The sequence below is a fragment of the Eschscholzia californica genome, unplaced genomic scaffold, assembly GCF_041429995.1.
Source record: "Eschscholzia californica isolate CP2 unplaced genomic scaffold, dmEscCali1.0.p SCAF_2, whole genome shotgun sequence".
Lineage (NCBI taxonomy): Eukaryota > Viridiplantae > Streptophyta > Magnoliopsida > Ranunculales > Papaveraceae > Eschscholzia > Eschscholzia californica.
This window is the reverse complement of record NW_028238309.1, coordinates 10,760,306-10,778,318: the sequence shown is the minus strand read 5'-3', so window position 1 is coordinate 10,778,318 and position 18,013 is coordinate 10,760,306. Positions and strand designations below refer to the sequence as shown.

Here is an 18,013-nt window from a genome sequence, read left to right as displayed (position 1 = left end):
TTTTTCTGTTGCAGTTTTGTATTGCTAGAGTCAAGTAGAACTTTGTAATGATCGAGGTCAAGTAGAACACTAAACTTTCGGCCTTGTTTCGCTTGTTACGACGACAAATACACCTTTGGATTAACGGAGCCTGTGTCAGCACTGCAAGTTCTGTGGTGATTAGGTCAATTTTTTTATGCAACTCTCATCCTTGCACTAGCATATTGCACGGCAAACGTGACAATATACTTGTTCTCTTGTAGGATTGGCTATGCCCCAGAATATTACATAAAATGTATAGATAAATAAATAACTTTTTATTGGATCTAAATTCACTGATATACATAAAAAAAAACCAGTGCAAAAATTAAAGAAACAAAGCTCCTAATAAAACCTACAAAACTATCCCTGCATAATCTATTCCATTGAGACAATGATCATCGACATCCTTCACTTTGAGCGATACTTCTCTCTGCTTTCTTTTCTTCTTTCATAGCACAGGTCATGCCGGAGGAAAGAAACGGTTTAGGTTGAAAGGTAGAGTGTAGAATTCCTCGTTCCTGCTGTCGCCTTTGAATGTCCGGAACTTAACCCACCATGGCATCCCTCTATCTCTTGCAGTATCCTTGTAGTCGAGTGTATTATCAAGGAAAACAGCGACAATCAAAGCCACAGTCGGCGATGAGGAGAAGATGGTATTGATGAAATCATTGAACTGCACAAAATAAAAAATCAGAATTTCACAATGACTTCGAATTCAACTTCATTCACTAAAAAAGACAGATTTTATGTAGAAAACAAACCCATCCAGCTTTGGTGTGAGCAGGGCCATGAACAGCACTCATTGTGTACTCACGGAAGTATTCCGGAACAGATAACCCTAGGAAGAATGCAACTCCGACGATAAACAAGTTCCTCATTGAGTTCATGTTAGTGAACTGTAAAAATGATAGACCAACTGACGCTGATAATAAAAAAAACAAACGTTCAGATAAATAAGGGAGTAATTCATAATTCCAAGATAATAACATATAAATGTTGAGCGTACAAAATTCGATGTTTTGGACATACCAACAAGCCCAAACAATACACAGTAGACAGCAGCAAAGATAGTAAATGGTATCGATGCAAAAAGTGCTCCGAATTTCCCTGTTTGTGTCCACGAAATAAATCGAATTCAGTATATATGGAATTTCATCTTTAAGGGATCACAGAGAATAGATTTAATTTTTTTAAGAAACAAGTTGTCAAGAACTCAAGAACAATCAAGAATTGAGAGTTCAGTGATGAAAGAAAATCCTCAACTCACCTAAGATGGAAAAGAATATCATAAAACCAGCTGAGATTTGAATAACTCTTCGGCTGCCTACTCTTGTAGCACCAAGAAGACCGACGTTCTCTCTATTGGATTCAAGAAGTATACCACATTATTAACTCGAATTCAGTAAGAGAAAGAAAAATGAAGAAAACCAAAAAAGCAAATAGCAGTTACTACGTATAATTCTTACTTACATAGATACAGTAGAACCAGTTCCTGTTCCAAAAAGTCCATCCAATAGAACTCCAATTCCCTGTTATAACACAAAATGTTAACTCTTAGAACTAAATGATTGATATCAGAACTTCAAATTTTTCTGCAGATTTTGAAGTTGGTATAACTTATGCACCTGCCATCCGATACCACGGCTAAGAACATAAGCAGGAGGAGGAGTAGCACTTGCTAGTCGAGAAGCAGCCTTATATGCTCCAGTTGACTGGCAAAAAAAACATTAAACATTAAACATCTCAGCTAATTAATATATAACTTACCCATACAATGTTCTCGGAATAAACTTTTAAGGAAATATTTCTATACCTCTATCAAGGAAACAACAACAGCAGCCATCATTCCGAACGAATGACCTGCATCAAATGTAGGCGCACCCCATTGAAGTGGGTATGGAACTTTGATCCTGCATTTCGAAAAAAAAAATATTTGAGATCAATTAAGTGATACAGATCCTGCTCCCCAAAAGTTTCATTGTCGTGAAAGAGATAAAAGATGTATATTAAGGCAATTCTGTACGAACCATGGTGCTGATGAGATGAGATTAGCCTTATTAGTTTGGCAATGGACCTGTGTCAAGGGTGAGCGGTGTTTGTATGCACCGCTTGATGTTAATAGTTCTGCATAAGCCCATATGATTATGATCGATGCAAGGAGAGCAAACCGTTCCATTATAGGCAAGTGTCCCACGTGAATATTCTTCAAATACTGTTACAAACAGAAAAGAAGTCTATTCATCCTAAAGAAGCAACTTTGTCAAGAACCATAAATTCACGACATCAACTAATTAAAACATATTAACGATTTTTAAGTTATATCACGCTTTTTGTCAGTCAATGTCATTGGTAAAAGATTTATGTACCTGAGAGAAGCCTATAAATATGATTAGCATGGGAACGCCAATCTCAACACATCCTCCAATCTGATCACCAAAAAAGGTGTTAGTCAATACTTGTAACAAAAGTACTGTCTTAAGTTATATTTCTGAGTTACAGTCTAATCCAGAGTATGATTTAAGTGTTAGTACATCAGATAAACATTAATTATCTACTGTTGAATAAGTTAATTAGATATCTAAATCACAATATTGTAATTGCACCATTTCTATGAATGAGATTTTCACATCAAGAAGTCGGTCGGCCGTCTGTACAGGAAAGAACTCACTATAGTGGGTTCCTTTAAGAAATTTCAAAGCTGTTACGAGAAACCTTTATAATTTGTAACAGTATATGTTTTTTTGGTTAGCAATCCATGTAAAATCTTTTTTATATATGGAAATTTGAGTGGCCTGTGGAGCTCACATGAAAATGATTCAATGATTAATTTTAACTGGGGGATGGGTTCTCCTCACCATGTAGATCATCCTCACCGAAAATCAACCTATTCTAAAACTTCTAACCTATCATTGTTGTTGATATGTTGATAGATAGAAAGTTTTAAAATAAGATAATTTTCGGTGAAAATGATCTACATGATGAAGATAAAGACCACACCCAAAATCAAACCTTTGGATCATTTCCATATGGGCCCCATAGGCCACCATAAGATTGCCATGTAAGAGTAAATATGCATGAAGATCCTATCATTTTCTATATTAAAATTAGCTTGCATGTCTGAAACTTACAAAAAGTGAAATTTTGAAATTTTTAATTTTCGATACATTCAGGAACACGTGTTTAGTAGTTCTTTCTTCTTTGGGCAGTTAATGGAAAAAATGAGGAATGACGGTAGACATAATGACAACTCTTTGACTCAATTATTGCAACACTCCTATAATACTTGCATATGGTCAGTCTCGGTCACAAAGTTTTTTGGAAAAATGCCTTTCAAGAACTCAAAACCACAAAACTGCCATTTCCTTCTAGAATTTGTTTAGATTATATCTAGAAGTAGTCTAGAAAGGTATTTTTGTGGTTTTCAGATTTTAATTTCTATACTCTAGTTTGAGTAATAAAGAGGTAGCAGATAAGTATGAGTATATTACCAAAGGGAAGCCTTTGTCGAATAGACCAAATCCCACCAATGAAATTACTGGAACCATTCCAAGTGGGCTAAAAAACCTACAAGCATTAAAAAGAAGTTACAAAAATATAAAGAAGTTTCTCTATTTTCTTCTTTCAAGGGCTCTAATGACCATGTATAGAAGGCCATAGGTGTGGCAACAAGTCGGGTCCAAATCATGAGGAATATTCGGATTGAAGGCCTTTTTTGCACATTAGTTAGGTACGGTATCTTTTGCACATTGTTAGGTCTAACCAGGCTAGATATAACCTTGCATCCAACTTGAATTTAGTAATGCTAATTTTATTCCATTAGTCATTACCTAGAGCAAATTCCCCACAACTGACTATAGCCAAGAATAATTTGCACACTTGATGCTACTATCATAGCCCCTTGAATTGCTCTCATTGTTTGTAGAAATCTCTGTAGAAAATTAACACAAAAAAGTCGTAAAAACTTCGCTAATCCCCTTATGAAGTTATAAAAGAACAAACCGACCAATTATCCCTATACCCATATTGGACGACTCCGACCCAAGCAAGGAATGCTATGGAGCAACCTTTATAGGTTTGCTCCGAAGTGTCATGACTAAAATTAAGATAAAAAAAAGTTGGCAGTATATTGTCTCCGTTTGGAGCCTAACCCCTGTTTTAAGCCCGTGGGGCTCCTGAGTTTGGTTTCAACAGACACAAACAAGCTAGAATCAGTTGGTAATCGTAATCAATAATGACGATCAGGGTAATGGAACAAACCTCATGAGGATCAACAATTTGCCTCAAATTAGAATCATTGATGATAGACACTATTGGAACAACAAATGCATAAGATCCTCCTATAACTGTAGGCAATCTAGTCCCAAATAGTGTTTGCAAAAGTGTATTAATTCCTCCAACAAATAACAGTGTTTGAAATACCCTCACTTTATCCCCCTGCAAAATCAATTTGGATTCATCAATCAACAACTAAAACCCACATTTCAAATCTTCAAATAAGCAAAACCCAGAGTTTGACTGCTTACATCTGATCCTCCCATTGAAGGAACAAGCAAAGTTGGAATCATAACAGCTGTTCCTAAAGCTAATATATAATGTTGAAAACCCAAAGCAATAGCTTCTCCTATTTCAGAGACAATAATACAAACACAAGATAGAGTAAAGAAGTAAGATTTCAATAGAGATAGAGAGAAAGAGGGATTAAGAGATATAATAGTAAAATGGAGAGTACCCCATGATGGATTTGAGTCAATACAGTACTCAAATCCTTGGAGTTGATCCATAGGTTGATGAGTTATCTCTTCTGGTTTTGGACCTTCCATGGCTACAATCTCTCTTACTTCTCCCCTCCCCTCAACTTCTTTTCTGTTAAGATGATGAAAAAATTATTCTTCTTCTTCAACTGGGTATGTATAAAAACAACCCAGGAAGATAAAAAAGAGAAAGAGATCAATCAAAAAAACAGAGATAGAGAGAGAAAGAGAGAGAGGGTAAAGAGCCAAAGGGGAGTAGTATTATTGGATATGAACACCACCCCAAAAAGAATGAAAGCAACAACAAAGGAAGAAAAGAAAAGAAAAGAAAAGAAAGCTGATGAGGGAAGAAGGTGAGAGAGAGAGAGAGAGAAAGCAAAAGAGAAAGAATGAATGAGGGGGAAAAGTGAGAAGAAGTTTGAGAGATAAAAAGAGAAAGGAAAGAAGGAGAGGATAAAAAATGGCACCTGCAACCCACTGAAACTCTTTCATTTATTTTTTTTATCTGTCTTCTCAGATTCTGATTACCGTTGTTATTTTTTATTCCAAGAATACCCTTTAAAACACTTGTAAAAGTTTAAAACTGACAAAGTTACCGTTGCTTTTAGCCTTTTACTACTCTTGTCTGAAATAGTAGTCTCAACTTTTTCCCCTTGGTAAAACAAGATTCTTTTGGATTTTATTCCCACCCCCAAAAAAAATAATGGGCGAGTCCTCTATTTATGATTACCTTAGAGTTTAGCTCACAATTATGTTCCATAAACAGAATGGTCTTCAATTGATGGTTAAATCTAAGGTTAATTCCAATTTGGCGTCCAATAGGAAAATTTGTCTCCGTATTTGTCTAAAGTTTCAAGTTGACGTCGTAATTTCGTTAATCGAACTTAACAATCAACTCTTTTTACCTTTCATTTCCTTCTCTGTTTTTTCTTTTTGATCGCTGAAAATTGCAGTATGTCAATTGGCGTCAGCATTTTTTCCGATAAGAAAGAGAAAACTAGAAAATAAAACATTTTGATGAAGGGACTTTTAGGCATCATGGTTTTAGAGGCTAAATTAAAATATTGGACAAACATAGGGGGCAATTTTTTCAGTTGGTCACAATAGGAGGCTAAATTGAAATTGACCCTTAAACCTTTTTGTTCAGTTCCACCTTCTTTCTTTGGTTTCTATTTTCCATTTCCCTTCAAATTGTTTTTTTTGTAATTATTATCTAAATTTTACTCAATTCTCTTCTTTACCATTCTTTTTTGTTATTTTTGTACAGTAGATCTCTTCTAGTGAAGGTATTCGTGTCGAACGTAAAGAAAATGAAAGAGTGAGAAGGAATATAGAGAGATTGAGAGGATCATATTGAAAAAATATTTCCCTCTCATTGTTTACTTATTGAAACACATTTTTTCTCCCTATTTGTAAACATCAATCCGAATCTAATGAATCCAAGAACAGTCTGGTGCGTTCTTTTGGAGTAAAATTTTAAACCCAATGAATTCAAACTTAGGTAGCTCACTACACATATTTCTCTCAATTCATCTCTTAAACAGCAAGAGAGTTGTAATCAATAAACTTCATATAATCATATCTATGTATTCCATAATATGGATTAGATATAATGGTTTCAAGTTCATTGTAGTTTGTCATTAAAAGTAGTAAAAGTCCAACTAACAAATTGTTGTTAAATACTACTTTAAAATTAAATTAGACCACAGATACTAATATTTAATTTAAAAGAGAACTCTTTATATGAATAGCAATTATGTGGATGTCTGTTTTAAGTCTTGGAAATTGGTTGTCAATAAATCAAATCATTGCTACATCCCTTTCAAATTTATTTATCCTTTTAAAATCAGATTATACTTCCAACTTTTTAATATATCTCTAACTCTAATACAATTAAAATACTAAACTTTTTCTTTTGTTTAAAACTATAGTTTAACAGTAAATACTACTAAAATATGGATCATGAATCATCACATATTTACTACATATATTGTACAATCATCATGGTTGTATTCGTAATTGGCCCTTACCACTAATGCAGATTAGGATTCGACCCGTACTCTTAGTTTTTTTTTTCTTTTACTTCAAAGTAGAATTTCAGACACTAGATAACAAAAAATTGGAAATATACCAATTTCACAATATATTACTCCTATGGAAAGAGAGGAAAGAAGAGTTCTTTTTAGGGTCTTGTAAATTTGAGATGCATGACTGGTCAACTGTGATGACCTAATAACAAATAGAATATGTAAATTGACTTGTGCTAAAGATGTATAGGGGATAGCCAGATAAATTTGAGATGTATTTAAATATAAAGCGAGGAAAATTTTTACAGTCTGGTAAAGAGACATTAAAAACTTGTAGTTCATATGAAGGTTAAAAATGTAATTGTAACAAAATTGTTCTTATTAAAATTATTTTAAATTCGAGTAATTTATTTAAGTAAAACAGAATTAGACCGTTTTCTAGAGAACGCTTAACAATTTCTTGATCTTATTTTATTGTTCTTATGACATGCTAACTAAGAACATTGTCCATTCTTTCATGTAGTAAATATATTTAGTTTATTCAAAAAAATGTTTTTATATTGTAGTTTAAGTACATGACTTTTTGTTTTGTTTTGAGATTACAAGTACAGGATCTTTGTGTTTTAATTATAAATATATTATGGGATGAGTCAGACTCAACGTATCTATTTGCTTTCCCATGAACCCGACGTAGACTCAAAAAGGGAAGTTTTAGTCGCCTTTGGCTAGGGTTATCGGTGCCTGTCTATTAATAGCGATCGTTTATTCTCGAAGATGGTTAAAAGCGCCTCCTCTCGAAATAGGCACTCCCATTTTTTCTTTGACCACAAAATCGGTAGACACGAGCTGATTTGGTTACAAAACCGGCTCAAGTCCACTGACTCCGAGTTTGGTGGGCACGAACTGGTTTTGTAGTCAGGGACGTATCTATGTGTGGGCCAGGAGGGGTCATGGCCCCCGTGACCCACAAACTTTGCAAACTAACTGCCACCTAAAACACACATGTGCAATCTTCTTTTACTCTATTGGCCGCTCTCCTCTTAAACCTCTTAAACCTCTTAACTCAATGATCCCAATCCAAACTTAATCTAAAATTTCAGTCCAATGTAGATCCCCACCAACCAATTTAGATTCCTACCACCCAATGATCTCATCTTACTTCCGTACTTCCACGACTCAAAATTCTAAATTTCTATACTTCAAAATTCAATTGTTTCTATTCTAAGTTTCTGTTATTTCAAGTTTCAATTGCTTTTATGTTTCAAAAAAAAAAAGTTTCAATTGCTTTTAAGTTGTTAATTTATATTGATTCCAATTGTAAAGAGAAACCAATTTAAATCATCCAAACTTTAATCTCCCATTACTCAAAAGCAACTGCCTCTTGAATTGTAATTCGAAAAAACATGAATTTATCAGAGATTTGAATGAGCAATGACTCCGTTTTAATACATTAAAGAAAAAAAATTAGCAGGTGTAGTAGTATCATGTTATTTTTCTTATTTTTTGTTAATTTTTTATGACTTAATTGATATTTTCAGTGCTATTTTTTGAATAGAATTGATTATTTGTTTTAGTGGTAGTTTTGAACGGATTGGAATTGATATTTGTGTTTAATTTCTATGATTTTTCTTTTGTTGAACGTTTAATTTCTATGACTTATTTGTGTATAAATTTCTCAAAAGTTTATGGCTAGAATGATTCGGCCCCTCCCTAGAAAAATTTCTTGTTCCGTCCCTGATAATCCTTATAAATGGTGAGACTCTTACGAGCATAGAGTACACGCATTAAATATAGAGTATTTACCGACAAAAGTATTAGGATAAAAAGCAGAGGACTTTGAACTATGACCATGCACTCTACCAAAAAAACCTAAAATATTCATTAGTCCCCACATTTGAAGTATGACAGTATGTAAAGATTGTACATTTAGAAAGTAAAAAAGGTAGTATGAGAAGGTTATCAAATAACTTTTCTTTGGGTAGCATGCATCACCAAACACTAGTACAAGTGGGATAAGAGTATATTCTTTTCCTTTTTCAAGTGGATGATTGATTCATTAAGCTACCATGAATTTTTGCCAACCTTCAAGCTTATTATAGACAGAGATTGAGCTTCAGTGGCCTTTTAACAATACTTCATTTTATCCTATATGGAAACATAATTTGATTTCACCATGGCTCTCGTCGAGTTGTGCTTATATCACAAAACTGTTTAATTTTATCAGACCTCTCTAGGTTTACGGCGAAACTAACTTGTTTATCATAATCCATTGGCAGGACTAGACAAACATCTCGTCTGCGAGTTCCCTTTTTGTATACATGTAAATATATATCTTAAAAGTTGGTCTGGCCTAATAATCTCTATGTGGATGGACTTCTGTTTTGATGTTAAAAAAAATATGGTGATAAAAATAAGATTTCAACTAGCTAGGAGAATTTTCCCTCACTACCACTAATCATACCAAAGATAAGATTTTTTATAGGATGAACTAAAGAAGAAAGATAAGATTGAGTTTCTTATAATAAACCAATGGTTAAACCTTATATAAGCACACTTGATTGTTTAAGTTGTGGGTTAATTATGAAAGCACGTGGAGAGTGGTTGCAAATTTTAGTTGAAATATCTTTCTATATATATTAAGATATCCCATATAATAGATATTAGGAAATATCAATATTAGAAACTAGTAAGAATTAGGAACTAATAAATACATTAGTATAAACTATTAAGAAATTAGTAAAATATTAGAAACTAGTAAAATTAGAAACTAGTAGTATTGTAACTCTATAAATAGAGTCTTATATTTCTTTTGTAATCCGTCAAGGAATAAAACAAGTTCTTTGATCAATTTCAACTTGGTACCAGAGCCAAAAGTCTTAAATTTTTTGTTTGGGAATTTATATTGATTGAAAGAAAAGAGCCTTTCATCTTCATCTTGTTTTTCCGGTTTAGCTAAAGTGAAGGCCAACTGATGCTTCCGCAATAATGACTCTTAATAAGGCAAATTCAAATTTTGCTAAAGTTGTTGGTCAATTTGACAAAATTACTTATAAGTGTACTCACTGCAACAAAATTGGTCACACCAAAAGTCATTGTGATGAACTATTAGGCTATCCAGAATGGTGGGATCATAATCGAAAGAAAAACTCTAAGAAGACCCTTGTAGATCCAACTGTTCAGCAAGCTTCATCAACGGTAGCCACTACAGGTAATGTAGGCAAGACTTTAAATATGTCTACACAATTTTCGAATAGTACCTGGATAATTGATTCTGGTGCTACAGATCATATGACTTTTGATTCTAGACAGGTCTCAACCATAAACCAATCTTCACATAAATATGTCTCTACTGCCAATGGCACCTCAGCCTCTGTTGTAGGGGAATGACCTATAACTCTAACAAACACATTGAACTTAGACTCTGTTTTGGTTGTCCCATCTTTAGATCATAATTTATTATCATTGTCTCAAATAACCACCACTCTATTTTGTGTTGTCATCTTTTGGCCTGAATTTTGTGTCTTTAAGGACATCCGGACAAGGCAAACAATTGGTTATGGTGTTAGGCGAGGAAAGTTGTAGTACTTGGATTTAGTATCTGAAAGCTCTAATAAATTGCGTCAGGCATTAGTAGTGAACAATTCTGAAATAAAAAATAAAGATGAAATATGGTTATGGCATCGCCGTTTGGGGCACGCCTCCTTTGGTTATCTTAAGAAATTATTTTCATCGCTATTTATTAAATGCGATGTTTCAAGTTTTCAATGTGATGTTTGTGCACTTGCAAAAAGTCATCGTGCATCGTTTCCGTTAAATTTAAATAAAAGTCCAACTCCTTTTATGATCTTACATTCCGATGTCTGGGGTCCATCTAAGGTTCCTACTTTGGGTGGGGCACGGTGGTTTGTTACCTTTATTGATGATTGTACTAGGATGACTTGGGTGTGTTTGATGAAATCTAAAAGTGAGGTAAAGTTATTGTTTCAGAAGGTTCATAAACTGTTTAGTACTCAGTACAACGCAAATGTTCAGATACTTCGTAGTGACAACGGAGGAGAGTATATGGATCATGAACTTCAAACTTATTTGGTTTCTCATGGTATTGTTCATCAAACTACTTGCCCAAATACCCCTCAACAAAATGGGGTCGCTGAAAGAAAGAATCGTCACTTGTTAGAAGTTATCAGGGCTATGTTGATCGAAGCACATATGCCATTATCTTATTGGGGAGAAGCACTTCTTGCTGCAACCTATTTAATTAATAGAGTACCATCTAGTACTATTGAGTTTAAGACTCCTTTTCAAGCTCTATTGGATGTTACAACTTCCCCGACAGTTTCAAATTTACCTCCCCGTGTCTTTGGGTGTGTAGCATTTGTTCATCTTCATGAGCACCAACGTACAGAATTAAGTCCAAGGGCATTAAGATGTGTATTTGTAGGGTACGGTGCAAATCAGAAAGGGTACAGATGTTATCATCCTCCAACTAAACGAATGTTTGTTACATCGGATGTTATCTTTCATGAAGATTCTAAGTATTTTTCACCTGAGTCTGAACTTCAGGGGGAGAAAACTAAGCAGAAAGTTCTGACTCTTGATTATGAAGAAACGGATAATCATGTAGAAGAGAACAAAATTGGATCTAATATTGAAGTAAATGTGATTCCTGAAGAAATAAGTAGAGCTGGAATTGAAATTCAAGAATTACCAACACCTGAATCGGTAATGGAAGAAAGTGTTAATGAAATCGTTGAACAAATTGTGGATTCACCTCCAATTGAAGTCGTTGAACCAAGGGTTAGTAATACACCAAACCAATCAGTTGTCGAGGATGTTCTTGAAGCACCTTTCAAACCACCTAGGAAAATATTACCGTCGCGTCAAACCAGAGGTATTCCTAAACCGACATATGAACCTGAGCTGTCTAATAGAGTCAAATATCCTATGAGTCAGTATGTGTCAGATCATCGATTGTCAGAATCAAATAAGTCGTTTGTAAATCAATTATCTACTGTATATATTCCTAACAATGTACAGGAAGCCTTATCTGATTCAAAATGGAAAGCAGCTATGAATGAGGAGATGAAATCCTTACAAAAGAATGACACTTGGGAGCTAATTGATCGTCCAAAAGATAAAAATCCAGTGGGATGTCGGTGGATTTATTCAGTGAAGTATAAAGCAGATGGTACAATTGAACGTTACAAAGCGAGACTAGTGGCAAAAGGCTACACTCAAACTTATGGAGTCGATTACACAGAGACATTCGCTCCAGTTGCAAAAATCAACACTGTTCGCGTCTTGTTATCGTTAGCAGCAAATTTAGATTGACCACTACAACAATTTGATGTAAAGAATGCTTTTTTGCATGGGGAACTATTAGAAGAAGTCTATATGGACCTTCCACCGGGATGCAAGATACCACAAATACATAACCAGAAGGTATGTAGATTGAAAAAGTCATTGTATGGATTAAAACAATCACCAAGAGCGTGGTTTGGAAGGTTTACAAAGGCTATGAAGGAATTCGGTTATCACCAAAGCAATTCTGACCATACCTTATTTACAAAAAGGCAGAAAGGAAAACTCACAGCACTTATTGTATATGTTGATGACATGGTGGTTACTGGGGATGATCCTGAAGAACGAAAGGCTTTACAGAATTACTTATCTAAAGAGTTTGAGATGAAAGACCTTGGTCCATTGAAATACTTTCTTGGAATTGAAGTATCTCGATCTAGTAATGGAATTTTCTTATCCCAAAGAAAGTATACTTTAGATTTGTTACATGAGGTGGGTATGTCAGCGTGTGAGCCGATTGATACACCTGTCGAAGAAGGATTAAAGTTGTCAGTGGAGCCTAATCAGATACCGGTTGATAAAGGAAGATATCAACGACTGGTTGGAAGGTTGATGTACTTGGCGCACACGAGACCAGATCTTGCATATGCGTTAAGTATTGTTAGTCAATTTATGCACAATCCCGGTGAAAAATACATGAATGCTGTTTTATGCATTTTGAGATATTTGAAGGCGGCTCCTGGAAAAGGTATTTTGTTTACTAAAAATTCGAGTTGTCGAACTATTGATGTATATACTGATGCAGATTGGGCCGGGGAAGTAAATGGTAGGCGATCAACTGCAGGATATTTTACCTTTGTTGGTGGAAATCTTGTTACATGAAGAAGTAAAAAACAGAACGTTGTTGCACTTTCAAGTGCAGAGTCTGAATTTAGAGGAATGGCTGATGGCATATGTGAAGCGTTATGGTTAAGACTCCTGTTGGATGATTTAGGATATCCTTCTGAAAGACCAATTCAATTATATTGTGACAATAAAGCAGCATGTGATATTGCTCACAATCCAGTCCAGCACGACCGCACAAAACATGTTGAGGTGGATCGATGCTTTATTAAAGAAAAGTTGGAAGACAACATTGTAGAGTTACCAAAGGTCCGATCTGAATATCAATTGGCTGATATTCTTACCAAAGCAGTTTCAAGTCGAATATTTTCGAAAATGGTAGACAAGTTGGGCATGTGCGATATCTATGCACCAACTTGAGGGGGAGTGTTGAAATATCTTTCTATATATTAAGATATCCCATATAATAGATATTAGGAAATATCAATATTAGAAACTAGTAAGAATTAGGAACTAATAAATATATTAGTATAAACTATTAAGAAATTAGTAAAATATTAGAAACTAGTAAAGTTAGAAACTAATAGTATTGTAACTCTATAAATAGAGTCTTATATTTCTTTTGTAATCCAATAAAACAAGTTCTTTGATCAATTTCAACTATTTTCACATCTTATTTATACGGCGGGAGTGTAAGTTCTATAATAAGCCAAAATTGAAACAGGAAGAAGATATGTGATTAAGATATAATGTGGACATTCCCACACACTCTCTCTCTCTCTCAGGATCAATTATTTGTGTCAAAGGGAGATTCTTCTGGGTAGGGTTAAATTGTGATAGGGAAGATGATTTTGACATGAAATGAGAGAGATGACTTCTGTTGATACATAATCAAAAGCAAATCCCATAAAAATCGCTTTCTTTACATCTCTTTGCCTCCTCTTTTGTTTCTTTCCACTTGATTAGATGGCTCTACAAGTACAAGTAAGGCCAAAATTATGTGGACTCCATCTAGAATAGAAACTAGGGTTTCACTTGCAATTAACATATAACTCACATTTTGATCAACAGTATTCACCATGGAATGACAAACTCCTCATGCCTATATATAGCGTATAACTCATGTGGATGATTTGGGACAAGAGGGTAACCCTATTTCTAGTTTATAATTCCTGCTAATATTTCCATGTGTTTGTCAAATAGTGTTTAGTCTCTAGGAATAGGTTCATGTGAACGACTTACACTAAGACACAACTACAAATCCGTAGGATGGAAGTTCGGTCGAACGTCCCTGGCTCGAATTCATCTTCTAGGAAGCACTTCGATCTACAACTTGCTGACTATTACGGGTGCTTCGTGGCGGATGGGTTATGTGGCGTTTGTTTCTATCGTCATTGTTATAATGTGATTTGTTTGACTCGTCTAGATTTGCATTGTCTGACAAATCGACTAGAAATCAACCTGTATTAACCCTTCCAAACAGAGTCTAACATAAAGTCAGATAAAAGAAACATTTTGAATGACTCGAAGCAATTCAGACCTTGAGTCTGATTTCGAGTCTATTTTAGAAAAGACAAGAAACAATATGAAGCTAGCTCGAGGGACGCCTTATAGGTTCAGGTTCACCTATACTTGGCCATTCATGTCCATTGTTCCTAGCAGATTAGTTACTACCATGGTCACATGCATGTAGGAACGTTGCATCTAACATGCAGGGACGACTCTGGCCCAAAACAAACAAAGCCTCGCATTAGCCCACCAATTTTGGGGCCCCCCAACTTATAGTTTGATGTAAAAAACAGATTTGAGGACACCATTTGTTTTAAGCAAATGGGCCACCAACGGGATGAGAAGAAACAAGTCAACCCCAAATTTCTAGTTTGACTTTTTTTCTACTTCATTGAATCTTCTTTTTCTTTCCTCCCTATCCACTTTCCAAACCTCAACTAGTAAGTTACATCTCTCAACAAAAAAAAAAAAAAAAAAAAAATTACATTTTCCCCAAATCGCTTCCAAGTTCCACCTAAAAGCCTTCACATTCTTACCTCTTTATTCTTCAACTTCGAGAATAGAGAAGCGAACCAATTCAGATGGACCCTCACTGAATCCGGTAAATTTTCGGTTAAGCCTATGTATCAGCACCTCAGCCTAAACCATATCACAACTCTGCCTGAATCTATCAACTGGAATTTTATCTGGTCCATCCCAACCATCCCCCGTATTCAACTCTTTATTTGAAAAATCTGTACCAAAGCCCTCCCGGTTAGGGAAATAATAGGTAAATATATTGGTAATATTTTGGTTTGTCCAAACTGTAATGAAATAGAATCTATTGAGCATGCTCTGTTATATTGTCCCCTAGCGAGAAATATATGGTTTCATTTCAATACTATATCTTATAACATTACATCTTTAAAAGACTGGACACTCTCTTGGTAGGGTGAAACACAAATTTGCTAGACTTCAAACAATATTCATTTTGTAACCATTCTATGGCATATATGGAAAACCAGATGTGATCATTGCTTTCAGTACTCAATTACCAATACTAGTATAGTGATAAAAATGATTATGGCTTTCCCGAAAAGCATTAGTACCCCGGAAAAAATTGCTTCCACTTCGGTGGAAAAATGGCATCCTCCACCTTCGCCTCACTTGAAAATTAATGTAGATGCATCTTTTACTAACATTGACTCTAATATCGGTACGAGTTTAATAGTTCACAATGCAGACTCAAAATACCTAGCAGCAACAGTAATATCATCTAGAACAAGAAACAGTGAGGAAAGTGAGGCAATAGCTATTCTCAACGGTCAGGGGCGGATCTATGTGGAGACCAGGCTGGGCAGTTGCCCGGCCTGATCTCCACATATATAAGACAAGCTTCCATTATTTTCAACAGTTCACTTTAGCTCAAGTGGTTTAGCTTGTGCATGTCCAACCTCTAGACCCGGGTTCAAACCTCTGTCCCTGCCTTAAGTTATTTCTTTTTTTGCATTTTTGCTCAAAGATAAATTAAGTGCCCAAGAGAAAGTCTTGTTTTTGCTTGGGTATACTCTTGGCTATGTAATTTTTTTCTACTTCAAATGTTATTGAGTAATTATAACATGAAGTTCTTAGATTAATGTAACAAAATTGTGTGATTTTTTTGTTCTTTAAGATGTAAAATAATAGATAAAGTTCTATTGATATTTTGGTACTCAATTGAGTTATCCAATATTACGTTAATTTGTAAATTTAAGGCAAAAGATCGCTTCCATTGTTTTATTTAGATTATTAAGATAAATGTAAAAAAATCATGATATGAAATGATGTTCTTAAAAAATTTGTCTTGTGGTGTATCTTGTAAAGCTATACGTATTATATGTAGAAGTAGACTTTAGGCTTGCCCTGCCTAATATGAAATCCTGGTTCCGCCCCTGTCAACGGTCTCATTTGGGCAAAAGAAAATAACCACATGATGATCATTATAGAAAGTGACAATATCAACCTCATCCGGCATCTAAAAAACCGTCGTCATAATATCCAATGGCAATCATTGATTCATGTTAGCAGGATAAGAGATATCAAATGCAAACTCGAAAGCGTCAAATTCAGCCACACCAAAAGAAACCTCAATTCGCAAGATGACAATTTAGCTAAATGAGCTCGAAAGAAGAATAGATCTAAGTCATGAACAAATGTTTCTTACTTTTTAGTTCATATGTATTGTAATGGTACGCTGGTTAATTAATGATAAGTATTGTTCATCAAAAAAGAGAATACAGGAGCGAGGGCCCTCACAATTTGGTGGTCCCAAGCGGACAAAACAAATGTTGCCCCATGCCATACACCATGCATATGGACCGAGCGGAACCACAGGTGGACTGGTTGCTACCCGCTTCTGCCAACTTGTGTTTTTGTAAAATGTACTCAATTTATGAAAAAATTGGTAGATATATTCTGTCTATGTCATTCAGTTCCTTTTGCACACTTTTAAATTTTCTCTCCAACGACTTCTCTTTCAAATGATGGTTTTATATAAAAATAGATGGTATGAGAAAATTCGGATTGATATTATCTACTTGTAATTTTATCACAAAAAATAGTTTGATTTGTAATAGAAATTCATTTTCATTTGATTAATACCATTTAGGGACATAATATTAATCACAATGGGTTAAAATTAGTTAACAAATTACCTATTAGAATGAAATTTATTCTCTTCCCCTCTTGACACATATTTATGTCGAATGAATTACAGAGAATTAGAGATCGAACGTGGAAGGGACTGAGAAAGATCAGAAGTGGAGTGGTGGAGTAGGAACGAAGAGAAGCCGAGAGATATGGTCATTGTTCAAAGAGACGCAGATGAGTGATGGGTCATGAAAATGCCCCATCTGAGTCGTTTAATTTAGCCAAGTTAGTCGGTTTCGAGTCTTTATTATAAGAAAATGGTTGGTTTTCTTGATTAGGTGTCTTTTGCGGAGTTAGACGTGAAAAACGGTTAAAAACGAGGAAAAGATGCATGAAGGGTATTTTGGTCATTTTGAGTCAAGGAAATTCTGGTAATTTGGCCAAGGTCAGTGCGTGGTTGAAAAGTAGAGGTTGAGACGAGTCCGTAGGAGAAAACAAAAGTCAAATCGGAGTTCGGATGAGTGAAATATGCAAAGTCAAAGTCAGTCACATTTGGTGCACATTTGGTCAACACTCGGGACAGTGTCGGGCACAGATTTGGCGCGCGGTACACCAACAGACACGTGTCGGAGGACGGAGGCTGGTGCATCTATATCCCGTGTTCCCGCTGAGCATCCAAGCGCACACTATAGACCTGATCCGGTGGAGCGCGTCGCAACTTAACTTGGTGGTCCCGTTCAAAAGTTTTAATCTTGACCGTTGGGTTCCGCGTTTTCAAGATCTACGGCTGCTGTGCGTCCGTCCTTTATTCCATTCCTGTGTTACCCGAAGCAACTTAGAATCCGTAGCCCCGATCTCACGTTTTAATCTTAGCCGCTCCCTTCCGCGTGTCCCAGATCCGACGGCTTCCGTAAGTCCCGTGTTTTACACTTATTCCGTGCACCCGAAGTTGCT

General features: G+C 35.3%; 1 protein-coding gene across 1 annotated transcript; it reads right to left on the bottom strand.

Annotated features, from left to right (window-relative positions):
* Positions 1-277: 277 nt before the first annotated feature.
* LOC147556156 (nucleobase-ascorbate transporter 2-like) lies at positions 278-5,287 on the bottom strand. Its single transcript, XM_086663936.1, has 14 exons — positions 4,751-5,287; positions 4,545-4,642; positions 4,279-4,455; positions 3,849-3,949; positions 3,510-3,585; positions 2,388-2,447; positions 2,049-2,233; positions 1,835-1,931; positions 1,647-1,733; positions 1,492-1,550; positions 1,289-1,380; positions 1,051-1,128; positions 783-943; positions 278-694 (listed from the first exon to the last, which is right to left on the bottom strand). Exons 1-14 carry the CDS (start codon positions 4,839-4,841, stop codon positions 482-484), a joined length of 1,575 nt encoding a protein of 524 aa, XP_086520062.1. The 5' UTR covers positions 4,842-5,287; the 3' UTR covers positions 278-481.
* Between the last annotated feature and the right edge of the window lie 12,726 nt (positions 5,288-18,013).

Bases quoted from the DNA above. Each gene is read 5' to 3' on its own strand.
- LOC147556156 (XM_086663936.1), bottom strand. From the start codon at position 4,841: ATGGAAGGTCCAAAACCAGAAGAGATAACTCATCAACCTATGGATCAA. The intron at 3,586-3,848 runs GTAATGACTAAT...TAATGCTTGTAG, and splicing joins TTGTGGGGAATTTGCTCTAG to GTTTTTTAGCCCACTTGGAA. The intron at 1,551-1,646 runs GTGCATAAGTTA...GTGTTATAACAG, and splicing joins GCCGTGGTATCGGATGGCAG to GGAATTGGAGTTCTATTGGA.